Genomic DNA, 27,532 nt, shown 5'->3' on the forward strand with positions numbered 1-27,532 from the left:
AGTAAGCAGCTGATTTATGTGTCAGAGCTCAACTAAATACTTTTATAAAGTGGTAGCGGTGGTGTTCAGCCTGTCTCAGGAATCCACACAGTAAAAAGATACCAGAGAAATACGGCGTCATAAAAACAGAATAACATTTTTTAAATATTTTTAACATTAAAAGACGGATGTTTACGCATGTAACGGCATGAAACTGAAACAATCATGCTCAAAGCTCATATCTTAAGCAGAATTATTTGTTAACATGAACACATTTAAGGCATAAAAAGCTTGTTGTAAACTGAGAATTGTGATATCATTATATCCCACTTGATAGGCAAGAAAGCTCTAAAGAGGCCGAGTTTACGGACACAAACAGCTGCTCACATAGCACAGAAACCCTTTCCAGTCCTGGTGTGCAGTGAGTCAGAGAGCCAGCCAAACTCTCATCCACACACAATGAACAAGTCTGATTGTTTCTTAGCAAACCCTCAGTCATGGCTGACAACTGTTCATTAAATTTGAAACACTGCTCTCAGGCACTCAAACCTTGAATCCACAACAAAGTTCAAATGCAACAATGCTGGAGTCATACCAGCTGCCATCGTTTGAGAGGCAGGGCACACCCTGGACAGGTTGCCAGTCAGTGACAGGGACAATAAATGAATGCTTATTCAGAGAGTCAGTCACAGTATCAGCTTACTCTGACTGTCAGCTGTGTTAGCCACATAATGTCAAATTAAGCTCCACACATCTGTTTTGACACCAAGCTGCAGACAGCTCAGGCTGTCACTTTTATAAGTAATTGCTATCTGATCATTTTATGCCATTATTAAGCATGTTAATAATCTAATAATTTGCATATCTCTTATAAAGAATTAAATCCATTTGTTGGAGATGAGCACTGGAGCGTAAATGAGCTTTTAGTGTTTCTAAAAAAAAATCATTTAAAAAAAAAAAAAGGCACGTGGCAGATATGGCGCGCCCACAGGGCTGCGATGACATGACATCATTAACACCTCCCCCAATCCAGGAAAGATTTGTCCAAGTACATATCTATGGCAGAGTCAAAGTAAGAGAGCTTTTCTAGAACCACATTAAGAAAATGCTTGAGTTTGTCAGAATCACTGGAACCGAGTTGCATATGTTTGAACACGCTGGAAATAAATACCGTATTCTCCGGAGTATAAGTCGCACTTTTTTTCCACTTATAGACTTATAGTCTAGTCAGTGCAACTTATTAGTGCCAGAGCTGCAAGCAGCGAAGGCCCTACTACCCTAGCTATTATTATTATTCTTCCGCATTTTTCGGTGCTTTCCCGTGCGCCAAAACCTGGCCTGGTGGCCCATACGTTTTAGTGGGGTTGCGTCAAAATGGCTCTGTAGCGCCCCCTACAAATTTACTAAATACCCGTGCTGTTGGGGTTAGTTTTACGTAGGCGGACGAAATGTGGTGCACGCCTTCGTTATGCCCAGGCGCACAAAAAAGCCTCGGGACGTCATGGTGCCGGGTCCACAGGAAGTCGGCCATTTTGAGTGGAAGATGCAAATTGGTGCAAACCTCGCATATGATCAAACTCCTCCAACAGATTTAATGCCAACGGCTTCAAACGTCATCGGGTTACTCTTCAGCCATGGGGGATTAAAAGTTAGGAGAATCTTTTCCAAAGTCTGAAGGATGTGGCCGTGGGAGACCCTCAAACTTTGATGACTCGCTACTGCTCGCCACAAAACACAAAGTCCTTTGTAACTTGTGCAGACATTGTCCGATCTTCACCAAACTTCATAGCCTTGCCCATGACTCTGCCCTGACTGCGTAAATATGCGCTGCTGGTGGTTGGAAACGTCACTTTGACTCCACACCTCGCATATGATCCAACTCCTCCTGCAGATGTAATTTTAACGGCTTCAAACTTGGCCAGGACGTGCGCACGTGCTCCGGCACGATCATCACTGCTTGCAGACATGATGTTGTTTGACCTGTTCCTCTTCATGCATTTTTTGACTGATGCTATTTATATTCCGGAGTGACTTATAGTGCATGACTTTAGTTGTGACTGATTACTTGGAAAACACAATCAGACTATAGCCTAGCGTCTGACCCGGACTAATCCAAATTTGATAATAACAGAACAATAAACAGGTTTTTCTGAGAATATGTTCAAGAGCTTCTTAAAGAAATAAAAACAAAATCAGCAGTGGTCATTGTGATAAAGTATTTCATATCAGAATCAAAGCAGAACAAATCTGTGGTCTCAGACTCCGCTGGAAGTATGTTTAAAAGTATTTGGAAGTGATGGATGATAAAAGGTGTGCTGGACTTCATTTTGGGGAAAAAGATTTATCTTTAATTGTGTCTAGTTATGTAAGAACCATTCAGTTTGAATTGGAAGTACAGCATGTTGTCTTCATCACAGAATAAATCAATTCCTTTTCCTTAAAAATATCTAAATGTTGAGGCCAAAATTTTTCCATCACTACTTGCACATCTTCTTCACATTTTTTAAAAATTCAACTGATAGAACTTTTAAGGAATTAGGGCAGGTCAATAAATCTATTTTATCCCTCTTGTTTACTATAGCAGGACCTGCTGTTTTTAGCTGCTATTTGGTTGCACTTTAAGCTCAAAGAGAAAGCCAGTCAAATACATTGATCCCAGAAGGGAAACTATCTTTGCTTTTATTCATTTAATAGTTAAAAGCTAAACTTAATAACTGATTTGCCATTTACGGTTTATTAGCTTAAAGAGGAAAACAAAATAAAATACACAATTGAAATGAAGTGAGGTTTTGAGAATAAAGGAGGGGAAAATGCCAAGGAATGATAGTGCAAACTGTTGTCTGACTGGATAGACAGCTGGAAAACATGGTTTCATGATTCTGATGTGAAAAACTCAATCGCTGCTTCGTCTTGAATACCAGCAATTGTTTAGCATTTTATTCCAACTCCCTCTCGGCTCATTTACTGCCTCTCATCAAAGGCAAATAAAAAAAATATGCAGCTAAAGAGAACAGCCCATAAAAGGAGTGCATGGGTACAAAAATCTCACTCACAACATCCTAAAATAACATCCTGAGTGCATGTGACAGGTACATGATATATACACAAGGGCAAAGAGTATCCAGGAAGGGCTTTTCCTTTTAAACTGTCCTCCGTGAGGAATGACTACACACGACCGAGTCGGGGAAGAAAAAGAAAAAACGAGACAGCCAGCAACACAATCTCCACAGTTACGGAGTCATTCGCAGCTTGAGTGCGTGCTGTGTAATTTTATCTGCAGTATTTCCTGAGGTGGCACATTTACACCACTGAAGCTGGGGACTTGTTAGTGAGAGTGGTGCAGTGAGCAAAGTCGGTGATCAAAAGGGGAAGAGTGCGTCTGATTACACAGCCAGATCCTCACGCTTGTGCACGACCTCTTTAACCAAACACTTGCTTTCACTAATGTTCCAGAGCTCATTCTGTTTGATAATCCCTTCAGACAGCTCTCACACTAGACTAATACATACTGCATGTCTGTGCGTGCAGAGACTTTATGATGCAAAACACTAGCTTTTGTTAGTGGATGTGGCAGCTGATGATTTATGAGGTGAGCAAGCACCGAAAAGCCTGTCAGTGTTCCAATAAACCAGGTCCTCATTTTTATTGTGTAGCTATTACGGGTGATAAGAAGTCATTGCTGTATTTATTAGACACTTTCTGCTGTGGGTGAAGTTATCACTGCATCACTGCTTTGGTGCCACAGGTTTTTTTTTTTTTTTTTTTTAAACCTCCCATCGTAAAAATTCCACGAGCGAATACAGAGCCTTTCAGAAAAAGCTGTCCAACATTTCCAGCAGATTATCAAACAAACTGCAGCTGGTTATTTGCTGGCCACTGTTATTAGATTTACGCCACAGAAATAACCCTGTACTTTTGTTATTTTTCCTATGCAACAAACTGCATCACATTCTGCTTCCCGTGTCCTCTATTAAGCAAAGCTTTCCAGAGGTAAGGTACTGCTGTCTGAAACTGCCTTCAGAAAACTTAAAGACCCCTCTAATATAAAGCAAGTTTTTAATCTATTACCTTACCATAATTTCATGGATTGACCCTCGAGCTGACTGCACACAGCTGCAGTCTAGGACAGTGGATTTGGAGTCAGATCACAGATGAACTGAATGAGCAACTGATGGGCACTGAGAACTGCAACAAAACAGTGACCAGCTGGCAGATAGTGAGTGGAACAATGGTGGTGGAGCGGGTTGGGTTTAGGTGGTTAGCAGTAACTCAACTTAAAAAGACAAAGCACCAGCGGGCCAGCACTGATTCATTCAGGGTACAGGAAACACAATCAGTTCTGCATGGCCACATTCTCATGCACAAATTAAAATAGATCTAATAAAAAAAAAGAAGCTAAAATGGGTCACTCCTGGGTGATGTTGCTTGCAGCAGGCTTGTTCATCCAGCACCTACCGACACCACAGCTGCCAGTAACTGTGACTGTCCACAGAACCACAACACCTCACACAAGCAGAACCGACAATGTTGTCCGGCCAGCTTACTGCCCGATCAGATAATGACGGCTGTCGCTCTGCGTCATCATGTCAAGATGGTTTCAATCTGACATTAACTCACAAACCGAATCAGTGCGGTGTTACATCTGAGGAATGGGCAAAATAACCCACCATGAGCGTGTTTAGATCTGCACCCTCTTCTATCTGGATGAATCAATCTTTTTCCAGCAGTCTTTAATATCTGATTAGCTGTGTGGGGTACTCAGTATGCAGAAACTCAACAGAAAAGTAATGAAGAGTGTTGTGCAAAGTTAAAATTCTTATTCATCTCACAACACCACAGGGGGTAGGTCCAAAATTCAATCTGCTGCAGGAAAGCAAGGCCAAACAGGCGGCCAGAGTCTTAAGTTGCATCTTCACCACAGGGACCTTTTCCAGGAACCAGGGACTTTTAGGGGGTCCTTTCCTTGGACCCCTGTTTTTACTGCAGGGACAAGAGCTTAGAGTTCCAAGGGAGATATTTCAACTCCAAAAAGTGTCCTAGAAGACAGGTAGCACTTTTAAGATTACCCTGAACTTATAGGGTAGGGCTGGCAGTCCTGGACATTTCTGATTGGTCAAACTATCCCCAGCCTTTTGTTTCTACCGTTCTGTCTCATCCATCTCAGGTCTAATAAAATCTTTAAAGTGCTACTGTTGTTACAGTTTGCAAATACAATATTCAAACTGAAGACATTCATTTTGGGAGCCTCAGAAGGAATGAGGACACAGAGACCAGAGAGTGACCACAAGGCAGTTAAATCAAAGCAATAAAGTGCAACTCTCCGAGTAGTCCAGTGGTTTCACTCTAAGGCACATACAAAAAGACCAAAAGATTTGTAGAAATATGTAACACTAGCTCATTTTAAGTAAACAGAACTGACAGGCTCCTCCTTGCAATGCAATCGTGATGTGGGAAACGGCTGAGAAGACGCAGCTAAAGCTACAGTGAATAGGTGTGCTCAGACAGGGAGATGCTCCAAATATGACAAGAGAGCAGTGAAATCCGAGCAATAAAACACTACCTAGTTATCTTTTCACAGCAGTTATGTGTAACATGGAGAGATTCAGAGTTAATACATGTGAAGCACACTTCTATTTGTTTGTAGGATGCTCTGATGGGCAAAGCATCCAGAGGAAACAACAGAGGCAGCCGTGAAAAGATGTGATTGAGAGCAATAAAACTTCAATCTCTGGCTGGCAGCAGTTATGTACAAATGCACACATAAAAACAGCCCAAAATACTTCAGTGTACCCTGAACCTCAGATCTGAGCAACTATCCAACAGAACCAGGGTTGAAATAATCTTTTTGCTCCTTGAAAAACAGCGCTGGGCCATAAAGTTCTGGGTTCTGTTGATCAACATCAACCTAGAGAGAATATATGCAGCCATAACTAGAACAAGTACTCCTGCAGCAGAGTGTATGGTCCACACAGAGTTCTGGTCTCATCGCGGGGATTATTTACAGAGGCACGCTTAAATTCTCCAAAGTTACAAAAATCCTGGGAGATTTTTAGTTCCCAGGATTTTTCCGGGAACTTTCCATTCATCTTTCTTAAACTCTGCATCTGAGCTATTTTTATCAGTCAAACTGGAAGCATTAAAAAAGTCTATTAAGTACAAGTTAGTGGCTGCTGAACGTCACTGAAACAAATCACAACCCTCATTACCAAGATATCCAGTGACTATTTCCATTATCATAGAATAGCTTTAAAGTAAGCTTGAATCTAATTTCTTCTCTAATTTCTAATGCCAGAAAACTGGAAAACATCTCAATCCTAATTTCTCAGGCAGACCTCAAAAGTCTTGTTTCTGTCTTTCAATCACTTTAATGTTTCCACAGCTGTGACAGCACAAGCCCCAAAACCACAGAACGAGTAAGAGACAGGTGAACGCTTGAGCCGTCAGGGCAGAACAGGCCCTCACCCAGCAGATAAGACAAAAACAAAGGAAAAGAGAGTGCCGTGATCTACCTCTTGGCGCTGGTGGAGAGCTTGGCAGCAGTCTTGCTGGAGATTTTGGCCTCTTTCTTCTTGGGCTGGGACTGGTCCCGCTGCTCGGGGCCCGGCTGCTCCGGTGGAGCGGTCTCCCTCTGCTCGGCATCCGAGCTTCCCCCGCTGGTGTTGGGGCTGTCATCTGGCCTCGGCTGCACCTCACTGGACATGCTGACACTGTGGAACAGCACAACATTGGCCACGCACTTCATTTACAGAGATGCACACCTAAACGGATCAACTGCACCTTTCTTGGCTTTATGCATTTTTGTCTTAACCGAGTAAATTGAATCCAGTGATGAAGACTCAGCAAAGTGGAAGCATTGCTCCATCACCTACACTGCTTCTGAAATACAATTATTCAGTGTTTAAAATACTGTAAACTGATCGACACAATCTTGAAAAGCCAAAAGAGGAAATGATCAGGAGTGTTGTTTGTTCCAACCAACCCTGTCAAATTCAAACATATTCAGTTAAAACAATCAGGAAGAAGACAGAACTGGAGAGCTAGTTCTGCTTAATGAATTACTAAAGAAAAATAGATTTTGCGCTTCAGGGTTATTTTAACAACCATGAAGTACAGCCTTGCTTTAACACCCACATAGAACTTTAAATATCTTCTCCCAGCTTTTACTCCCCTTTATTTCCTGTTATTTCTCCACAGTCACTGATCAGGAAACGTGACACAATGCACTCCTCCGCTATTAATTCATCCCCCAGCACTGCTGCTCATGAGTATTCTGTTCATCAACTTTCCTGGTCATTTCAGTAATGATTCTCACGTCTTTAAAGCAGATTCAGGTCAATCTTGAGGTTGTGTTTTTAAAAACTGTCTAACTGTTGAGACATGTTGCTGTCGTCACATTTAAGATTACTTAATATTTTCCATAATTTAGTCGAATGTCTCACTTTCATCATATGTGTTGTCTAACTTCCACTGTGAACGAAACATTGACTATGAGATCTTTTCTTTTTATTTAACTTGTACACAGCAATCCACAGGATTTCTGGGATATGGGGTTGTACTTATTGGTCTATTAAAGATCAAAAATATAAAAAAATGTGCACTTCATATCCAATACTGGCTTCATACCATATGATATCAGCACAGTAACAGAAGCCAGCAGTGAAAGATGACACACTATGACTGATCAGGGACCAGCAAGTGGCCTGTGATGCAAGAGCCAAAGCTGACAGCTCTGCATCTACAGAATTAATGGAAACGCGTAACATATGTTGGTATTTCCTATTAATATTTAGTATTATAATCATCACAATGGTGTTACATTGTGCAAGTGTCAGCCCTTAACATCTGTTTTCTACTATTTGAGCTCTCATAAACAGCATCATAATAACACAGCTGAATGGATTAAAAAAAAAAAAGCCACTCTTAAAAAGGCTGTACTTTGATTTCAAATATATTTGCATTAAAAATGATTATTCCAATAAAAATGTTAGTTTGCAAGTTGAGCCCTGTGTGGTCAGCTGTGCTGCTGCCACTGACTGAGCAGGGCAGATGGAGGCTGGTCTCAGCCTCCTTCTCCTCTGAGAAACAGGGAAAATGTGCTCCATTCAACAGAAAAAAACTGTTCACCAACACCAATTCATACGAGTTGGAGACAGTGGTGTCACATTTTATATCTCATTTGAAATAAAATGTCAATATAAAGGTGATTAATCATTTGATGGTGTGAGTTATCTATAAAGAAGTCCTTTCTTCTAGTCAAATATAAACGGCAGCTTTAATAGAGGTCAGAAGAACTGTCAGTCAGATGAGCAGTCTGCGTCTGCCATCTGTCCCACAAAATGATGAACCCTGCACTTTCAAAGTCACCTTGTCACATGCAATGCCACCCAAAGCCATCACCCTGAGGTAACGCTGGTCATTAAGCACCGCCTTTAAGGCTGGATTAACACTCCTCTGTGGGTGAGCATACCCACACCTACAGACACACAGCTGTTTTCATTATGCTTTCACATGGGGCCAGCGAAAGGTTTGACAATGTCTCTCCATGAATTCCTTTTTTTCACATTTGATTGGCTTCATGCAGTTTGAAAGACGAGCTGCCCATTGGCAAGAAGCGACGGACCTCTTTACTCAGCCTCCCTACAGATTCAGTGGCTGTGCAGCCACATCCAACTTACATCAACTCACGTAGCCCCTTTTATGACCAAAACAGTTCTAGTGCTGGTTCGAAACCAGCGTATCATTCTAAAATCAGTTATCTGAATTTCAGCAACCTTAGAAGTGGCGTCTTGAACTGAAAATCATGCTGCACTCCATTTGCCTTCTTAGAATGACCTCACACCCAAGTTTTAGCCCCCCACTGTGACTTAAGTCTCACTTGCTCACTCACCAGGCCTGCTATTATTAGCAACAGTTTAGTAATTCGGCCATTACACATCATTCGATTACACTAGAGGAAGGTTCAAATGAAATACAATAATGTTGGAGCAGGAGCTTAGAGTGAAGCAATGGCATGGCTTTGGTGTTGCTCTCAGCCTTAAGTAAAGGCAAACCTGTTTTTAGATGGTACTTAGAAAGCTAAATCATCTTCAAATTGGCACCAGCATCTAGTTCAGGCAGGTTAAAAGAGTGTAAAAGGTCCTCTCATACAAAATTCACTACAGTTAAATCCTAAGATGCCCTAAAAACAGATCCAACATGTGTAACACTTGCTTCAGTCTTACTATAATGATAGAGAAAACCCTGTCTCTATACATGATCTACAGTGATCTACAACTTGTTCAGTAATCTGAATGGGATCAAGTAGCATCGTTCTACTCTCAGTAAAAACAAAGCACAAGTTTTGACAACCAGAAAATCAGAGCTATGATGATTATTCGACAAAGAATAGACAGTTAACAGAAAGTTAGATGGTATCACTCAGAATAATGTGTTTGCATCCACATTGCATCTGCCACATTTGCTTTTCAGCCATAACTGACAAACCTCAATTTTTTTTAAAAGTACTACACAAAATGAATTGGTACATAATTTTTACATTTCTTTTATCAAAGGATTATGCTCTCTCCTCCCTCAAAAAGGTACATTTAGAGACTGACCAGATGTGTCGTGTCAGCCTCTGTGTTGTTCAATATGCAGCTTATTTGCAGCTGCAGAATTTAATGAGTTTGAATACAAAGATCAACCATCCTTTCCTCAGAATTAGTCAAGTTAAACATCCGACGGTCTTATGTCTTCGAAATGATTCATGTTCCCTGAATCGAAAGCTCCCATCACGGTGTGAGGCTCACGAACGCCTCCATTTACATTCCCAGGTCCAGCATGAAAAATGTATGACACTGTCTGATGGGTGTGAGGGCGTCTTTGCTGCTGCCTGAAATCAAAACCATATTGGACACAAGTATGGGCAGAGTCTTCAATGCCCATGACAGCCTTGGGCAGGCCCTTTGACATTTGACAAACAGCCCCACCTCACCATCTGATGCAATTAACTGTAACTGGTTGTGAGCCCACAGGGGCGGTCATTGGGGCACAGTATGGCATCGTTTAAAAGGCTTTTCCCTCACAGGAGACTCTCTGGGAAGGATGATGGTAGAATGTAGAAGATGTGTCCACTTGTAAGAATTGGGGGGGGGGGGTGTCGCAGTCAAATTCCCTTTAAAATGAGGCTGCTGGCTACGTTTTGCATCGACTTTCAGCTAACACGTCTTGCTATTTATTCTACTTTGGACCTTTATGTCAGTAAAGTGATCTGTCGAGAACACAAAGCGCTTAAAACAAATTAATATCACTTTTACATTTGGTTCGCACTGCTTTTGGCGGAAAAGGTTGTCAGACAACCACGGGATACATGACCAAAGTTTACGTTCTATTAAGTGCAGTCTGGGAAATTGAGAATATATTTTAAAAATGTGTTGCTAAAAATAATTTTAATGGTCTTTTGTAGCACTCCTGTATAGAAGGGGACAGAAAATGAATAGGTTTACAGAGGCTCATTCTGTGAGCAAGAGTTCGCTGTAAACGCTGTAACGTAGCCCCAAAGCGCTCGTGTGGGGCAAATGTTGGGGAGCCCACGAGCTCTCTCACCAGGTCCACTGCTTAGTTGGCTACAAATTAGGAATAACTGGCAAGACAGTGTCGAAAGATATCACAAAGATTAAGCTAAACAGCACACGTGCACGGTATCCCGTCTTTTCCAGCAGCGAAGCTCGTGCTGACCACTGGCAGAGCTGCCCCAGCACAAAAGACAGAATGGATGCCATCCTCCCCTTCACAGCGACAAGCACCGCCGCCCCCCCCGTTCCAGAAGATAACGTAATACACCTCCATTCTATTTGAAGAGACGTTTCTTTTTAAAGGGCAAAACGAGCTACTTACCTTTGTACGCAGGGTGGACGCACAGAGGCAGGAGAGAAATTATTAATAATGGCCACAGTTTATTCCGTAAATCCGAAACACCCGTCGCCCGCTGCTTGCAGTCTCTTGACTTACTGTTGCTGGAGAATGTGGCACAACACGATTGTCATTGCAGCGATCGTAACATTCGCAGCTTCCGGTTTTCTCTGGCAAAAGTAAAAGTCTAGCCGCACTTTTTACCCCCCCCCCCCCCCCCCCCCCCCCCCCCTCTTGTTTTGATTATCAAGACAAACTTTGGCAGAGTCAAGTCTGTGTACGAAGTGAAAAACTCACCGAAAAACAGCCGAGACGGGAGATAGATTTACGCATATCCTGGACTGCTCTGGCCCTTAAGGCTCAGTCACTACATATGTCAGCCCACATGTCATGAGTTTGGTCTAACTAGGGTTTTACAGGTGTGCGAGGTGCCAAGCATGGATCAAAAGCCCCAAAAATGCAGATTTTTGTGATGCGTGTTGCTTATGCTTATGTGCGGGTTTCTGCGGACACATTCACTGTGAGTCAACCTCATCGGTCAAGGCTAAATGTGGGAGAAAGAAATATACCTATTCGTATTTTCATAGCTTTTTGTGCACGCAAAACTCAGAGTCTGAGCATTTTCATGTTCATTCGCAATGGTGGACAAAGTACTAACATGTAGTGTTGACATGTAAAACCACCCTGCAACAAAAAGTCTGCACTACCTGTAAAAACGTCAGCATAAAAATGCAATAAAAAATAACAGCAATTTTCTTTTTTTTTTAAAAAAACAAACAAAAAAAAAAAACATCCCCACCCAAAAAAACAGGAAAGTCTTTTTTCTCCCCACACATTCATTCTGGAGTAGAAGTTTACTGTTGAGTTCATTATCACGAACAAACTACATCTCTGCTTTGAAGAAGATCTTCAGTTCACAAAACACTCTCCCAGTCTCAGCAGAAAACAGCCTTGCAGCCAAACCCGGTTTTCTGCTGAGACTCCAGGAGTGTTTTGCAATTTGAAGATCTTCACCCAGCAACATACCAGCACAAGGTGAGTAGATGTTGAATAAGTTTTCACTCCACAGTATGGTGAACTGTCCTTTTAAGAGGTTTATTTCTATATGTACACATTTCTTTCAGGGATTTCCATTTCACTGCATTGTTCTTAATCACCAAATATAGAACATTAGTAGAGTTATAAGTTTAATATCATGTGTACATTTCTTTAATGTCCAAAGAAACTCGCTTGACCAACAGCTCGCTCAGGCAGGGCTGACGAACCCAAGGCCTCGCTGTGAGCGCCATTGCCTTGTTTTAAAGTGGATTAAGGACACGACAAGCACTCCTCTTCTTCAGGTCATCCTAGGGGAAAAAATCATCATCCGCCAAAATAGCTCTTGAGTTTTTATTTATACCAGTCAAATCCAACTTTAACCTGCATTTTGCAGGTTGGTGAATTAGTTTAGAGCCCTGAATACGACTGTACACCTTCTGAATTCAAGTTTATATATTTTACCGAACTAAGGCGGCTTCATTGGCAAATTAACTCCCACTTAACTAAACTCGACAGAATAACAGGTAAAACTCACCTAGTGGAGTCGAAAGTACAGTAATTGTACTTGAAATGTAGAGGAGTGAAAGTCACAAATTGGCAAAAAAAACAAATACTCAAGTAAAGTACAGATACTCAAAAATTATACTTAAGTACAGTACCCAAGTGTACACCATTACTGTCCACCACTGTTAATTCGGCATGAAGTCTATACAGAATGTCGATGCCGATGTTATATTGCTGCTAACACATCATTTACACCTATTTTGACCGAAGTGATACACCTATAATGGTTTTTATCAGTTTATACTCTTCTCCCCAAAGACAAACCAAACCATCAACGGGACTTCGATTCTTTAACACTTAGTAGAACCTAAACAGCTCCAGTGAATGTGTAAATTATTCAATTGATCCCTCACTAAAGTATGAGCATTCATACTTTAGTCGTCAAATGTCTGAAAAGTGTTTTATTTATAGGCAGAAAATTCACACTTCCTGTTTGTTCCTTTCTAAGAGGAACTTGACAAAAAAAAAAGACAAAAAAGAAAAAACAGACCGCCTTCTTGCGCGAGCTCGCACGAGAGCGCGCTCTGTTCTCGGATACGTTGAACTAGCCTTTGATGATAGTGTGTAGACTACAAAAGAAGAACAAGCGAGGATATAGACTGTCCATTATATTTTAAAATTTTTCTTTGCGTTTCCTAGTTCAATTTGAGAGGTTTTACGTATTTATTCATGGTGCTGCTAGTCCGATATATGGAGCCATATTTTGGTAGTTGAGTTATTTATGAAGTCACAGCATCAGTATATGTCCACTGAGAAGCCGCTACATCATTCGCCTGCTGAATTGAACGTATAAGTAAAACGGTCATTAAAAACTGTCAAATATTTTAAGTGTGAATAAACATAGATAACAAAATAATGATTTATTTGTTTCATGAGCTAATTGCATAACATTAATGTGATTAATATCATGATTAACTCGGGCTTTGTGCCGACCATGTCAGCAGAGCGGAACTATTAACTGGTAGATGTTTCTTCAGCACTGATTACGCTGACGGATGCGAGCTCTGTGGCATGCGCCATTGAAAACAAACGTAGTTGCTACGGCGGGGTTACCAGTTTCATTAAATTGATGCTATCTTGCAGAACACCGTCCAGTTTTTAATAAACGTACAGTATATTTACAAACAATGGAGACTATTTTAGAGCAACAGCGGCGCTATCATGAAGAGAAAGAGAGGCTAATGGACGCTAAAACAAAAGAAATGTTACACAAGAAGTCCACGGTAAGCTGTGCTGCTGGCGGCTAGCATTAGCATGAACTTGTTGGTTTTTAACTGTACAAATGGTTTTAACTGTACAAATGCGAACCATTTAAATTGTTTCGTTTTTCTCTTATTTTAATTCACTTTTCTTTCAGCTGCGGGAACAAATAAATTCTGACCACCGAATAAGAGCCATGTTGGATGTGAGTATGAAGTTTGATGTATCCTGATCGGCTAATACCGACTCGCTAATGTTATTGGCTAATTTCTTTTTAAAATTGGTAACTTAACTTTTCTTGGTGTACCATTTAACGTGTTGGTTGCTTATTGGTAAAATTCAGAATATGTTTCGGTGCAAAATTCCGCTGCAAACTCAAATGTACCTATACTTTTTAGTGCTCAAGTATGCGTTTATGTTTCACTTGAATATTCACTTTAACCGTTATTGAGGATACAGGTCCTACAGGTTGTGGTTAGGTCCATAGGAACAACTATTACACCAATGGTGATGAAAATGTAAATATTAATTGTACAACAGGGATAAACCTTTGTGTACAAGAACGCTAGTGGCTCCAAGTGCTGGACTCAAACAAAAGTGAGCTCAGTCGAGAACCATTTGAAGACTACATCATATTATTAGCTGATTTAGCTAACCTACACATGATCCTTTGCATCTTCAATGTATCAGCTCAGGTACCAAGACCCGACTTTAATAATCATAACCTTTCTCTTACTTGTGATCTTGAAAATAAGATGGACATTTGAAGGGATTTTTAAGGTCGGCTTATCAAGCCAATTCAAGTCTTTTAGTCGTGGCTTCATCATTAAACTAAAATCAATAACCAAAGTCTTTCTTTGTTACTGCCACTGGAGCGTTGAGCTACAACAAAACCAGTTATTTTTGTCCTCAAAGCGCTGTTAGAACATCATTTAACACCAGAATTTTGCCCATCTTACTCTTATCTGTGATGTTCACTAAAAAAAAAAAGAGAGATTTTTACAGTTTATTAAGAAACATTTTTAATGCAACTTACTGAAAGTTTCATGCATTTATTTAATGGAACTCCTGAGAGGTATCAACAAAACTGCGAAACACTGTGGAATTTTACCTTTTATATTTATAAATTTTTTTATTTTAGAGCGAAAATGCACATGCAAGGCTATTCATAGCCCTTGAACTTTTCTCCATGTTGCGTTTACAACCACAAACATACATGTATTTTATTGGGATATTCTGTGATAGAACAACGGCAAGTAGCGCATAATTTTGAAGTGGAACAAAATGATACATTTACTGAACTGTTCAGTTTTACGGGTACTAATAGAACCGTTTTTATTGTATTCGTACTATTCTGTGAGTAATAAGAAATAGATTACTAATGATCGAAGTACCAGTAGAACAGATTGAATTAATCACAGTAAAACAGCATGTACTGACAAGCCAATAAGGGAAGAAAGCTTTTCTTGCAAGTTTCACATTTTCTGCAGGTCGGCTGTTCATACCACATTCCTGAGCATCCACTAAAACTCGAGGCGTAAACACAAACCTCTTGTAGATGGCAATATTAGCTACGGTGAAAAAATAATAAAATTTTTAACACGTGTTAATGAGGGAATCAAAGAATTGTGTGTTTCTTCTGACAGAGGTATATGGAAGTGAGCGCAAATCTCAGAGACTCGTATGAAGACAAAGATAGGTATGTGTGGGGTTTTTTTTTGGTTTTTTTATTGTTTGAAGTAACAACGTAGCATGGGTCCCCTTCACTTCTGCAACTGTTGGGTGGATATTTGGTTGTGAAAAAATGCTTTTGATTTACAGCCCGCTGCCTAAATATTTGCTTTTAGAATAAGTTATTTATAGTCCCTTTTTTTTAATTAAATAAAATTCGTACTTGGAACTTATTTTTTGTTCATTTATTCATTTTGGTAGCATGAGGAGAGATGAGCTTGCTGCCATCTCTGGACCAAATGAGTTTGCGGAGTTCTACAACAGACTCAAACAGATAAAGGAGTTCCACAGAAAGCACCCCAATGAGGTATTAAATCTCACTTTGTATGGCTGATCTCGCCGCTTATAATCTGCATTCGAAACAGATGCTCAAAGAGAATATCGTTGTACGTTTCTTATAGATTTCCATTCCCATGTCTGTGGAGTTTGAAGAGTTGATGAAGGCCAGAGACAACCCCAGTGAGGAGGCTCAAAGTAAGTTAAAAACACATTCAGTAAGTCATTCCTCCATTTTTGATGGTTTTTCACTTCTACACTTCCTCTGATGCAAATGTTCAGTTTGCTCAGGCAGTCCAGCTCCCCAAGAAGAGCACATCCATGTGTGATGTTACAGGAAGGTTCACTGTGTCTCCCAACTTGGTTTCAGGAGTGTTGAGGAGACTTTAGGGTGATAGAGCTTTAGTTGAGCTGGACAGAGCTGAAGAAAGACAACAACCTGAAAGCAAAAGTGGTATCTGCTTCAATTTGTGATGAAGAACAGGAGGACCGTGGCCAGAGCTCTTAAAAAAAGAGAAAAAAAAGAAAACTTCATCCGGGTATTTGGTACATGTTTCTGAGCAGTTTGTTGGAAACAGATTTCATGTGGGTACTATAAGGGGTCGATGTTCTCTGGTTGGACCTATGCTCACAGCTTGGCACTGTACAGCTTGACTGGCATTCACCACAGTACACAGTACGCAAAGCTGCCTGCTCTGGATTGCAGGTTATATACAGTGAGCTGTCAGGGTGAGATTCACAGACTGGGATCAGTCTTTGATTTTGGTGTTATTTTTTAAATCTGAACCTCATTGAATTGACTTCTTTTCTTTTTTCATGTAATTTTGTTTTGAATGACTGTAAATCAAAGATTTGATCTTGAATTTTTCTTTCATTGAGATCTGATGGGTGATATTAGTGTTCAGATGTAATCTGGTCGGCACACAGCTCTAAAATACATGACTAAGATCCGTGTGTCTCTCTCAGACATGGTGGATTTCACTGATGAGGAGGGATACGGTCGCTACCTTGATCTCCACGACTGCTACCTGAAGTACATCAACTTAAAGGGAGCTGAGGTCGGGATCTTTTAAAATCTGCTTCATTAAGTCACGTGCACGCGATAGTGCCAGAATTATTTTAACTGCTCTGTGTCTTTGCAGAAATTGGAGTACATCACTTACCTGTCTTCATTTGATCAACTTTTTGACATCCCCAAAGACAGGAAGAACGCTGAATACAGGAAGTAGGTCCATTTCACGTACGTCACGTCTGAACTCGCTGCAGAACGTCAGCTTTAATAAAGTCAGCATGTTGTTTATTCTACAGGTACCTGGAGATGCTGCTGGAATATCTGCAGGACTACACAGACAGAGTGAAACCTCTGCTGGACCAGAACGATCTCTACGGCAAAGTACTGATAGACTTTGAGAAGAAATGGGATAACGGGACCTTCCCAGGGTGGCCTGTAAGTTCTCCTGGTGGGACCTAAATGTGATGATGGTTGGAGTCTCATCAACAGATTTATGACCTTTGATTATTTTGTCGAACTTGCTGCAGAAAGAGACGAGTAGTGCTTTGACACATGCTGGAGCTCACCTGGACCTTTCTGCTTTTTCTTCTTGGGAGGTAAATCAACTCAAAGTTCTCATGCTTGAATGTTTGATGTGATTGTTGAGGTTACTTTAGCTTTACTCGTCTTTATATTGTTCTGTCACACAGGAGTTGGCTTCGTTGGGTCTGGACAGATTGAAGTCTGCTCTTATGGCGTTGGGACTGAAGTGTGGAGGGTGAGAATGAAAGGAACAAAAGAACATAAAACACAGAGGACTGTGAAATTGTCATGATTTCTGTGTTATTTGACTCTGAAAGCACAACATTGAGCATAGCTTCCTAAGGCTTTCGAGGCATTTGTTTGTAATATTGTCTTCCTAATTTATTACTTCATTTCTACAACCCCATTTAAACAGTGCTCAGGAGGCGATACTGAATGCTAGTTTTTCTGTAATTTATTTAGGATACGGGCCAAGATGAGAGCCTGAGTGAGCTGAGTTTAGTGTTGGTGGAAGCCAAAATAAATCTGTTAGTAGATGCGAGCACACGCACCTTGAATATTGATTTCTGTGTGGGTTATGTAAATCTTCAACCATCTGGGTTTCACTGTGCTTTCTAAAGGTTTTCAGCAGCATCATATATTTGTCTTTTTTGGTTCCTTCCAAAACGGTTCCAGTGCAGGTTCAGAGCCAGAGAACCTGTTCTTTCTGATGTTTCCAGCACCAAAAAACCAGGTGCTGCACGAGCACCTTTTCTGGGCCAGATAAGAGAGCCGCTTACATCTGTTATGGAGACCAACCAGACCAATGGCATGAAGCATTTAGTCTGCTGGTTTCCTGAAAGGACCATTAAAAAGAAAAGCGGTGCAGCAGCATGCACTGGAAGTCAAGGCAGCAGTGGAAAAACACGAGCTCGGTGTTTCTCTTGTTTTCTTGCTGTTTGATGTTTTATTTTGCCTGTTGCACAGCATGCCACACAGCAACTATATTTTAAGTTGCCAAGCAAATTGTAACCAGGAAACAATCCTCACATATATTTTCAAATCTAGCCCAAAATATATTTCGTCTATAAGTCTGAACTATACGGGAATTTAAAGTTTGAATTTACTCTGCAATTTTGCTGTTGTTTTTACAGTTTTCAAGCATTGTGTTTCGATTAATTCCCTAATCCTTGAGATTTAATGCAGGGAACATATTTGGTGAATCTACACTACAACTGATGAATGTTAATGCCATGAAAAAGGAAGTTCTTTCAACCCGCTCATACAATGCCACATCTGCTCCAACCTCCACACATTTCTTCAGAGGCCGGGCTTAGTTGTTAGCTTTTGGTTACAGCGTCACCTCGTGCTTAACGTGACAATCCAATTTACATAGAATTAACTGCATTTTCTACAGCTGACATACTACACCAATACTTACTTTTATGGCTGGTGTCCTGTGCCACATAACAGACAAGGAGTCATACAGAGCTGCTTTGTGCAGCGTCTGGGAAACGTTTTCACTTACATGGTCCCAATAAAGACGCCCCATCATGCACCAAGAGGTCCAAGAGCCTAATAGCACTTTTCCGAGCTTTATTGTTACAGTTTTTGTTACCGTTGTTCATCTGAAAACGTTCTGTTTGTGCGTAACAAGAGTGAAAGTGAGCAGGAATAGATATATTCACATGTGGTGGTTTGACGAGCTGTTGATGTGATGTGGATCTGTGTGGGCAGAACTCTGGAGGAGAGAGCTCAGAGACTCTTCAGCACTAAAGGCAAATCTCTGGAATCACTGGACCCGTCTCTGTTTGCCAAGAACCCCAAAGCCAAAGGCCCTAAAAAGTAAGTGGCCGTAAACATTTTAGTGCAATACTGATTGTGTTTATGTGATGGTGATCATTACATAATCCGCAACACGTTCCATCTGTCACTCCTGCAGAGACACAGAGCGTAACAAGGAGATCGCCTTCCTGGAAGCTCAAGTCTATGAATATGTGGAGATCCTCGGGGTGAGTTTTTGTATCATCGGGTCAGCTTACACACACAAGTTTCATTTGAAGAGAACTGTTGCTAGCTTGTTGTGATCAGTGTTAAAGACGGTGTTAACGGGGGCTTTGGGATGGGTTTCAGGAGCAAAGACAGCTGACTCATGAGAACGTGCAAAGAAAGCAGGCCAGAACAGGAGAGGAGCGCGAGGAGGAGGAGGAAGAGCAGCTCAGTGAAAGTGAGAGCGAAGATGAAGACAATGAGATCATCTACAACCCCAAAAACCTGCCGCTGGGCTGGGATGGAAAGGTGAGGCCACAGGACTGTCAGCATAACTGATTGTAACACAGCGGGTTCGACAGGCCTACTGCATGGGATGTCAGTCAACCACCAACACAGTTCACTATTGTATTTTTCATCATTCGGCATACTGAATGTTAAACATCCAAGATGTTTCCTTGCACACCCTGACCGTCTTTTGACGGCCTGAGGTGGACGCTCTCAGCATTAGGCTGATGGTCTTATTTTGTGGCTGAGTAGTGGAATGAGAAGAGCGTTGCCTCGCCCTGTGGTGCTCTCTGTAAGCGCACATCTGAATGAAGCTGTGAGGAATATTTACATTAATATGACCAGTGACTGAATGCCGTCGCTTTGATAGATCGATGAAGCTGTTAATGTTGCATATCTAATGTCTGTAAAGGAAACTGAGTAACAGGGCTTTCCATAGTGTGAGGTAAGGCGCTTTGTGGGCCCTGCCTGAGATTAAAAGGCGTTATACAAGTGTGGACCACTGAGCAGCTCCAATGTTCCGTGACATAAGGAGGCTGTAAAGGGACATTTCTTCTGACTTAAAAAAATAATTTGCGTTATTGTGCTTATTAACAGACAGAGAGTGATCGGCATGAGAAGATGGCAGTGGTTTCATATTTTCCAAACTGGACTAATGGTCTAAACATATGTTGCACCTCCTTATTTTTAATGAACCAAGAATTGTTTGAGCTTGATGCCCATCCCTCGCTTTTGTTTCTACTTGCTGCATATGTTCACTTTGTGTTTGCTGACTGCTCTTTTATTCTTTCCAGCCAATCCCGTACTGGCTCTATAAGCTCCATGGTCTGAACATCAACTACAACTGTGAGATCTGTGGGAATTACACCTACAGAGGACCCAAAGCCTTCCAGAGGCACTTTGCTGTATGTTGTTGTTGTTATAATTGGCTCATTGTTACTATTGAAAGCTAAAGGCTGGAACTTAAATGTATTTTGTGTTATTTTTGAAGGAGTGGAGGCATGCACACGGTATGCGTTGTCTAGGAATCCCCAACACCGCTCATTTTGCTAACGTCACACAGATCGAGGATGCCGTCTCTTGTAAGTCCTTTTTCCAGCTTGTTGTTATGATTTTATGTTGCTGCATTTGATGGAAGTCAGTTTTGAAAATCAGTTTGTTTAACTCCAGTGTGGGCAAAGCTGAAGTCCCAGAAGGCATCAGAGCGGTGGCAGCCTGACACAGAGGTAAAGAAACATCCATAACAACTGGCTCAGGACAATGTTTTCTAAATTTGAAGGATCCGCTCATTTTTTTTGGACTTGTATGCTTTTTAGGAGGAGTACGAGGACTCAAGCGGGAATGTGGTCAACAAGAAGACCTATGAGGATCTGAAGCGTCAGGGCTTGTTGTAGAGGGAGAACTCGGAGTGGCAGATGACATAAAAAGATGCATCTTCTGTGTAGCCTTGTTTTAAATCAGCATTGTTTTTTTTTTTTATATCACATTTGCGCATGTCTGGCTTTATTTGTAAGTTGTGATGCTGTTTTACAGACTGTCTCTCCCTCCTTCCTTCCCTCCACCCTCTTTAATATCTTTGTAACGTGGCAACATTTGATCCTTCAAATAAACTGAGTACTTTTGTCAAAGCTAAGACTTGTTCTCTATTGGTCACCTGATGCGCCAGAGGCTTGGAATCATTTCCGGGGGGGGGGGCATCACTGGCAGCACGGTGCACCCGGCATGTGTTCACACCCAGGGAGGTGTCTCTCGTCCGTGTGCGCCGTTACGACACACGTAAACTCAGATCTGACCACATATATTCTGTCATAGCGACAAGCTGCTGTTGCATATATGCGACGTCACGTGTCCCGTTAACAGTGTATTTTCCTCTGGATTCCGCCCAGGAAACGAGAGCAGTCTAACCTTACATGCACTGACACACGCATGAAATTGCTGAGAAACCCTAACGTGATAATGTTAGTACACAATGTAAAATCCCGTTAATGTGCACCACGTCACCTAATGTTACTGTAATTACTGTGTTTTCATGTTTACATTAATATGGCCCAAAGTTAACAGTAGAATAAATATTAGTTCACAATAGAGAGTTTTTAGTTGGCTTAAGAATTTTGTATTCCAATGTGAAAGAGCTGTAAAAAAAAAACCAACCTCCTAAACTTTGCAAGTAATTCCGGGCCTCCGAGTTTCCTTCATGCCTTTTGTACTTTTTTGCCTGTATGATTGTGAAATGGGTCTTAAATTGTATTCATTATGGTCTTAAATTTGACTTGTTGAAACCTGCAGAGACCCTAGATGGATCCAAGTGGAAAGGCAGAGCATGTTTGGCACCTCCAGCACACCGATCAGTCCCAGTTTTTCTTGGCCATAAACTGAGTTTGCAGGCTGAGGAGATTAACTCTCTCATGATCTTGCGAATCCCACAAAAATCCAACTGTTTTGTGAAGTAGCTGTTTGCTGGGTAAATGTGGCACCTCACCGGTCAGGGTCCGTTTTAGAGTTCCAATTAGCCTGACATGTTTTTGAGTGATCTGAAGAACCCACGCATACACAGGTCTTCACAGTTTTTACACTGAGGAACGTTATTCTTTTTTTCTTTTTTCCCCTTGTCCTGTTCAGCATTATGGCAGCAGAATTGTAGTCTGAATACCTTTGATGCCAAACAGATTTGCTTTGCCAAGGGAAGTTTTATAAATGTAAAGCTCCCCTTGATGCCCATTTATTTATTTCTGTTTACAATATATGACATGTAATAGAACTGAACCGGACCGGGGGACAAGGAAAGAAGAGGAAACAGAACAAAAATAGAAACAAAAACCAGACAACCAGCTGCTACACCTGTAAAAAACAAAACAGACAACAACCCATGGCCTCTGAGGGGAATCCAGCCTTAGCGCCACCAGGAGCACCTGAAAGCACCGCCCCACACCGCAAGACAGTCCCACCCGCAAGCCCCCAAAACTGCCCTCCAAGCCCGACACACAGTCCCCCCCAGCAATGACCAACCCGGTCCCCACGACCCGAGAGACCACCAGACGCCTGAAGCCACACAGCCCCCCCCAGCACACACCCAACCGCCCAGAGCGACGGGACAGCAACCCACCACCACCACTATGTGATAAAGCTAATCAGTGGGGACCAGAGAGAATTAAATTCAGCCAATTGATGTTTTGAGGAGGCAGACATTATTTCCATGCTAATATAGTCTAAAAGAAAATTTCTAAACTGGTTAATACACAGATTGTTCTTCGCTTTCCAGTTCATGAGAATAGTTTTCTTTGCGATACATAACACTGTGAGAACCATGTGTGCTGAGTTCATTTCCATGTTGATGTTGTCTAAGTCACCCAGTATGCACAGTGTGGGGCATGCAGGGATGCTACACTTTAGCCATGTTGATAGGTCCGCACAGACTTCAAGCCAGAACTTCTGGACAGGCGCACAGAACCACAAAGCGTGTGCATAATCATCAGGTGTGTTATCTGTGCAATGTGAGCAGATGTTTGAGTGTGTTAGACCCATCCTGGACATCCTTTGTCCTGTATAGTGTGTTCTATGAAGAATTTTGTATTGTATGAGCTGTAAATTAGAATTCTGAGTCATTCTGAAGGTGTTCAAACATATTTGTGGCCAGAAGCTATGACTAGAACTGATGGATAAATCTGCCTCCCATTTTGAGGATGGAAGAGACATTGTGTCATCTATTTTAGACAATAATTTATATATTTTTGATAGTAGTTTTGGGGTGCAGATGCTTAGAAATTCTGCTACCCTAATCGGGAGTTGTAAGTCTGGTTGGTGGAGGATATATTTCTTTGTTATTATAGACTTAAGTTGTTGATATTCTAGGAATTTATTGCTGCCTATCTCGTGTTGTGATATGAGCTCATCAAATGAAATAAAATGTCCATTTTGGATTATATGTTCCAGATGTTTGATTCCTTTGATCTTCCACAGAGTAAAGTTTAGCATTTTTTTGTTTTGCAGTATGTCAGGATTGTTCCAGATGGGTGTAAGCTTACACGGGACAATTGAAGACTTTGTTATTTTAAGAAATTCCCACCAGGCTGTCAGAGAGGTGCTGATGTTAATGCTTTTGAAACATTTGTGAATTTTTACGTTTTGACTAATAAGTGGCAGGTCAGAGATTTCCAGATTATCACACAATGCTTGTTCTATATTTATCCATGGTTCATCTATTGGGCTAGGTTTAAACCATTTTGATATATACTGTAACCTATTGGCTAAGGAATAGTGCTGAAAATTAGGTAAATCTAATCCACCACAGTCCTTGGTCTTCTGTAGGGTTTTTAAACTAATACGTGGTGGTTTGTTTTTCCACAGAAATTTGGAGATGCAAGAATCTAGTGACTTAAACCAAGTAGCAGATGGTTTTATGGGGATCATTGAGAACAAATAATTAACTTTTGGTAGTATCATCATTTTAATGGTTGTAACTCTCCCCATAAGTGATATAGGTAAGGACTTCCAACGAGAGAGATCGTCCTCTACTGTCTTTAATAATTGCACATAATTTAGCTTTGTTAGCTCTGAGAGCCTGGAGGAAATGTTTATGCCTAAATATCTGATATTTCCTGACTGTGAAGTGATCGCAGGTATATTCTGGACTCTGCAGTTAATGGGCAGAACTGTGGTCTTAGACCAATTGATAGAGTAGTCAGAAAGTGCTGAGAATTTATTTATGAGTGTGATCGTGTGAGTGAGAGACGTTTGAGAGTTCTGAAGGAAAAGTAAAACATCATCAGCATAAAGACTTATTTTATGCTCAATATTTTGGGGTTGGATGCCTTTAATATTTCTTTCTTGTCTGATAGCAGCTGCTAAAGGTTCGATGAAAATAGCAAAAAGTGAGGGAGAAAGTGGGCAACCCTGTCTTGTACCTCTCTGCAGACTGAAGCTTGGAGAGGTTTGATCATTTGTCCTGACACACGAATAAAAATTTCCAGTTCACTCGATCAAATGCGTTTTCTGCATCTAGAGAGACTATTGTGGTTTCCAGGTTGTTGATGGTAGAATAGTCTATGAGATCAATTAGCCTGCGAGTGTTAGTGGATGAGTGTCTACCCTTTATGAAACCTGTCTGGTCAGGATGTATTATAAGTGGAGTTATTTTTTCTATTCTTTTGGCGAGGGCTTTACAAATTATTTTGAGGTCTGCATTTATTAGAGATATTGGGCGGTAGCTGGATGGAAGTATGGGGTCTTTTCCTGGTTTCTGTAGCAAGATAATGTTAGCAGAGTTCATGTGTGGGGATAATCTGCCATTCTGCTTAACTTGTAATACCATTTTGTGAAATGCAGGTGCCAAAACAGTCCAAAATTCTTTGTAGAACTCTGCTGGAAAACCATCTGGTCCCGGGGCTTTGTTACTAGGCATATGTTGAAGGGCTTCATGGAGTTCTCCTATTGAAAGAGGTGAATCCAGAGCCATTGCCTGTTCGGTTTGTAATTTTGGAAGGTTGATATTACTAAGAAACTGATCTATGTTACTGTCTGATGGATCATTTTGTGATGAATATAAGGTTTTATAGAAGTCCCTAAAAGCATTGTTGATTACATCGGGGTCATGGGTGACATTTCCTTTTGAGTCTTTAACAGAAGTGATTGTTGTTTTCTCTTTGTTTCTCTTTAGTTGGTTAGCTAGGAACCTTCCAGATTTATTGCCCTGCTCAAAGTTCTCCAAGCGAAGTCTTTGTATCAGAAACTGTTTGTTTATCAATAATTTTGTTTAATTCAAGTTTAGCTTTTCTTAGTTCATTCAGTGTGTGTTCCTCTTTGGAGGTACTGTAGACAATTTCTAATGATTTAATCCTGAGTTCTAAATCTGATATCCTTGAACTTTCCCTCTTTTTCTTATTTGATGAAAAAGAGATTATTTTGCCTCTCATAACTGCTTTTCCGGCTTCCCAGAGAGTACAAGCTGACATTCCTGGCAGGTCATTATTTTCTAAATATACAGACCATTCCCTTTTGAAATAATTAATAAAATCAGGGTCTTTTAGTAATGATGTATTAAATCTCCAATTCCTAGCTGGTGGTGTAACTCTGTTATTCTTCAGTGTGATAGAAACTGGAGCGTGATCACTGATAGTGATGGGGTGGATTTTGGTGTCTGAAATATCCCTCAACAAGGAACTGCTAACTAACAAATAATCTATTCTTGAGTATGAGTGGTGTACCGGTGAGAAGAAGGTGTATTCTCTAAGAGTGGGGTGGTGGGAGCGCCAAGCATCACAAAGACCAAAATCTTTCATATACTGTTTAACAATATTCGTGGACTGCCAGTTCCGCTGACTTCCTGAAGTACTGAGTCTGTCTACTCCTGAGTCTAATACCATGTTAAAGTCCCCTCCTATGATGAGTGTCTTATCTGAGTGATCAGAGAGTGAAGTGAAAAAGGAGTGAAAAAATGAGGGGTCATCCACATTTGGACCATATATATTTGCAATGCATAAATTCATATTTTGAACAGATGAATTAACTATTAGAAATCTACCTTCTGGATCTATAACTGTGTTGTTTACGGTGAAATTTACTCTTCTATTTATCAGAATGGCTACACCTCTTTGTCTGGAGTTGTAACAGGCTGAGTACACATGAGGAAACTGTGCTGTGGTGAGAGCATCAGCTACAGTCTTTGATAAATGAATCTCCTGTAATAAAACAATGTCCGCCTGTAAATCCTTCAATTTATTGGAGATTTTTAATCTCTTCTCTCTGGACCCAGCTCCATGCACATTCCATGAGATAAACCTCAGTGTGGACATGCTCAGACTAACGCAGTGAGTGCTGGATGCTTGCTAAAAGCATCCCGTGCGTGTGTGTGCATATATGCTTCCATGAACATGCCATTGTTGGTGTTTCAGTTGTCAGTATGAGCTTGCTACAATATGTACTTGCGCTGTCGATGCTGTGTGGAACTTGATTATGTGCTCTGCTCAAAACTCTATGTGCGCCGTGCTTGTTAACATTACTTATTAAGGTGGAAACGCAGCGGGTTGGGGAAGAAAGACAGAATAGAAAAACAGTGCAAATGAGTGGAAGTGTGAGATAGAAAAAGAAAAAACAAAAACAAAAAAACATACCCAAATAAACAAAGATGAGCTGCATACATCCTGTGCTGGTGAGACTGGCAGTGAGTTATATATTTTGCCTTGATAGATAACTGGGAATTGGATAGATTATTTCATTTTACTTATGTCATCTACAGTGAAATGATTCATACAAGTTAACGAATACAGATCACCTGGAGTTTAGAAGAGCCAAGGAGTGGTTTCCTGGTCGCGGTACAGCTGCCCGTTGAACTTATCCACCGCGATGACAGCTCGGGAGCCTCTTTCCATGAATTTTCTCCGGATGGGGAACAGAACTCTGAGTCTTTCCAGGATTTCTTTGGGAAACTGGTCGTTGACGCTGAAGTCCGTTCCTCTCAGCTCCCTGCCGCGGCCCCTCACCTGGACCTTCTGTTGGAAATGCTCGAACTTGGCCACAATCGGTCTCGGTCGGCGGGCATCAGGTCTCTTCCCTCCCAGGCGGTGGACTCGGTGAAAAGTTTTTCACTACATCTCCTGGAAGTTTCAGCTGATTTTGAATGAAGTTTTTTACTGCGAGTTCAGGATCCTCGTCTGCCTGCTCCGGGATTCCAGAAAACACCAGATTGTCCCTCATACTACGAGCCTGGAGATAAATAATTGATTCTTTTATCCTCTTGTTCTCATCAGAGATCCGGCTCATTCCCTCGGTGAGTGTTTTCACCGATCCTCTGAGGGCTGCGTTTTCTGCAGCCAGCGTCTGCACCTGTTACTGGCTGAACTCCAACGACTCCCGTAATGCCTGGAACTCTCTGTGTAGAATCTCCAACAGAGACATACGGGCGTCGAAGCTGGATAATTTGTTATTGATCGATGTTAAAATGTCCGTCGAATCATTACCAGCTGGAGACGTCGCTCCGGGTGACTCTTCATTACGACTTCTCTTTGAAGTTGAAGCCTTGGTGCTAGCAGATGGGGTTTGGTTAGTTTTCCCCATGACGATCCTGTCAAA

The 27,532-nt window shown here is 41.2% G+C and overlaps 2 protein-coding genes across 2 annotated transcripts in view; one reads left to right on the plus strand and one right to left on the minus strand.

The window, feature by feature from the left end:
* LOC140275177 (ubiquitin-conjugating enzyme E2 E2-like) overlaps positions 1 to 10,996 on the minus strand; it is a 66,151-nt gene extending 55,155 nt beyond the window's left edge. The window contains exons 1-2 of the mRNA XM_072370591.1: positions 10,855 to 10,996; positions 6,489 to 6,686 (exon numbers count right to left, since the gene is read on the minus strand). Of these exons, the coding sequence (XP_072226692.1) occupies positions 6,489 to 6,679 (191 nt within the window). The 5' untranslated portion in view covers positions 6,680 to 6,686; positions 10,855 to 10,996. The remainder of the gene's footprint in view (positions 1 to 6,488; positions 6,687 to 10,854) is intronic.
* A 2,459-nt stretch (positions 10,997 to 13,455) lies between these two features.
* On the plus strand, positions 13,456 to 21,096 carry sf3a3 (splicing factor 3a, subunit 3). Its single transcript, XM_072370416.1, has 17 exons — positions 13,456 to 13,694; positions 13,829 to 13,876; positions 15,318 to 15,370; positions 15,604 to 15,709; positions 15,804 to 15,876; positions 16,645 to 16,736; positions 16,821 to 16,903; positions 16,987 to 17,125; positions 17,218 to 17,286; positions 17,380 to 17,447; positions 18,929 to 19,036; positions 19,134 to 19,203; positions 19,325 to 19,489; positions 20,263 to 20,373; positions 20,460 to 20,550; positions 20,639 to 20,694; positions 20,785 to 21,096. Exons 1-17 carry the CDS (start codon positions 13,599 to 13,601, stop codon positions 20,860 to 20,862), a joined length of 1,506 nt encoding a protein of 501 aa, XP_072226517.1. The 5' UTR covers positions 13,456 to 13,598; the 3' UTR covers positions 20,863 to 21,096.
* The last annotated feature ends 6,436 nt before the right edge of the window (positions 21,097 to 27,532 follow it).

The sequence above is a fragment of the Leuresthes tenuis genome, unplaced genomic scaffold (assembly GCF_036924035.1).
Source record: "Leuresthes tenuis unplaced genomic scaffold, fLeuTen1.0.hap1 SCAF_18, whole genome shotgun sequence".
Classification (NCBI taxonomy): Eukaryota; Metazoa; Chordata; class Actinopteri; order Atheriniformes; family Atherinopsidae; genus Leuresthes; species Leuresthes tenuis.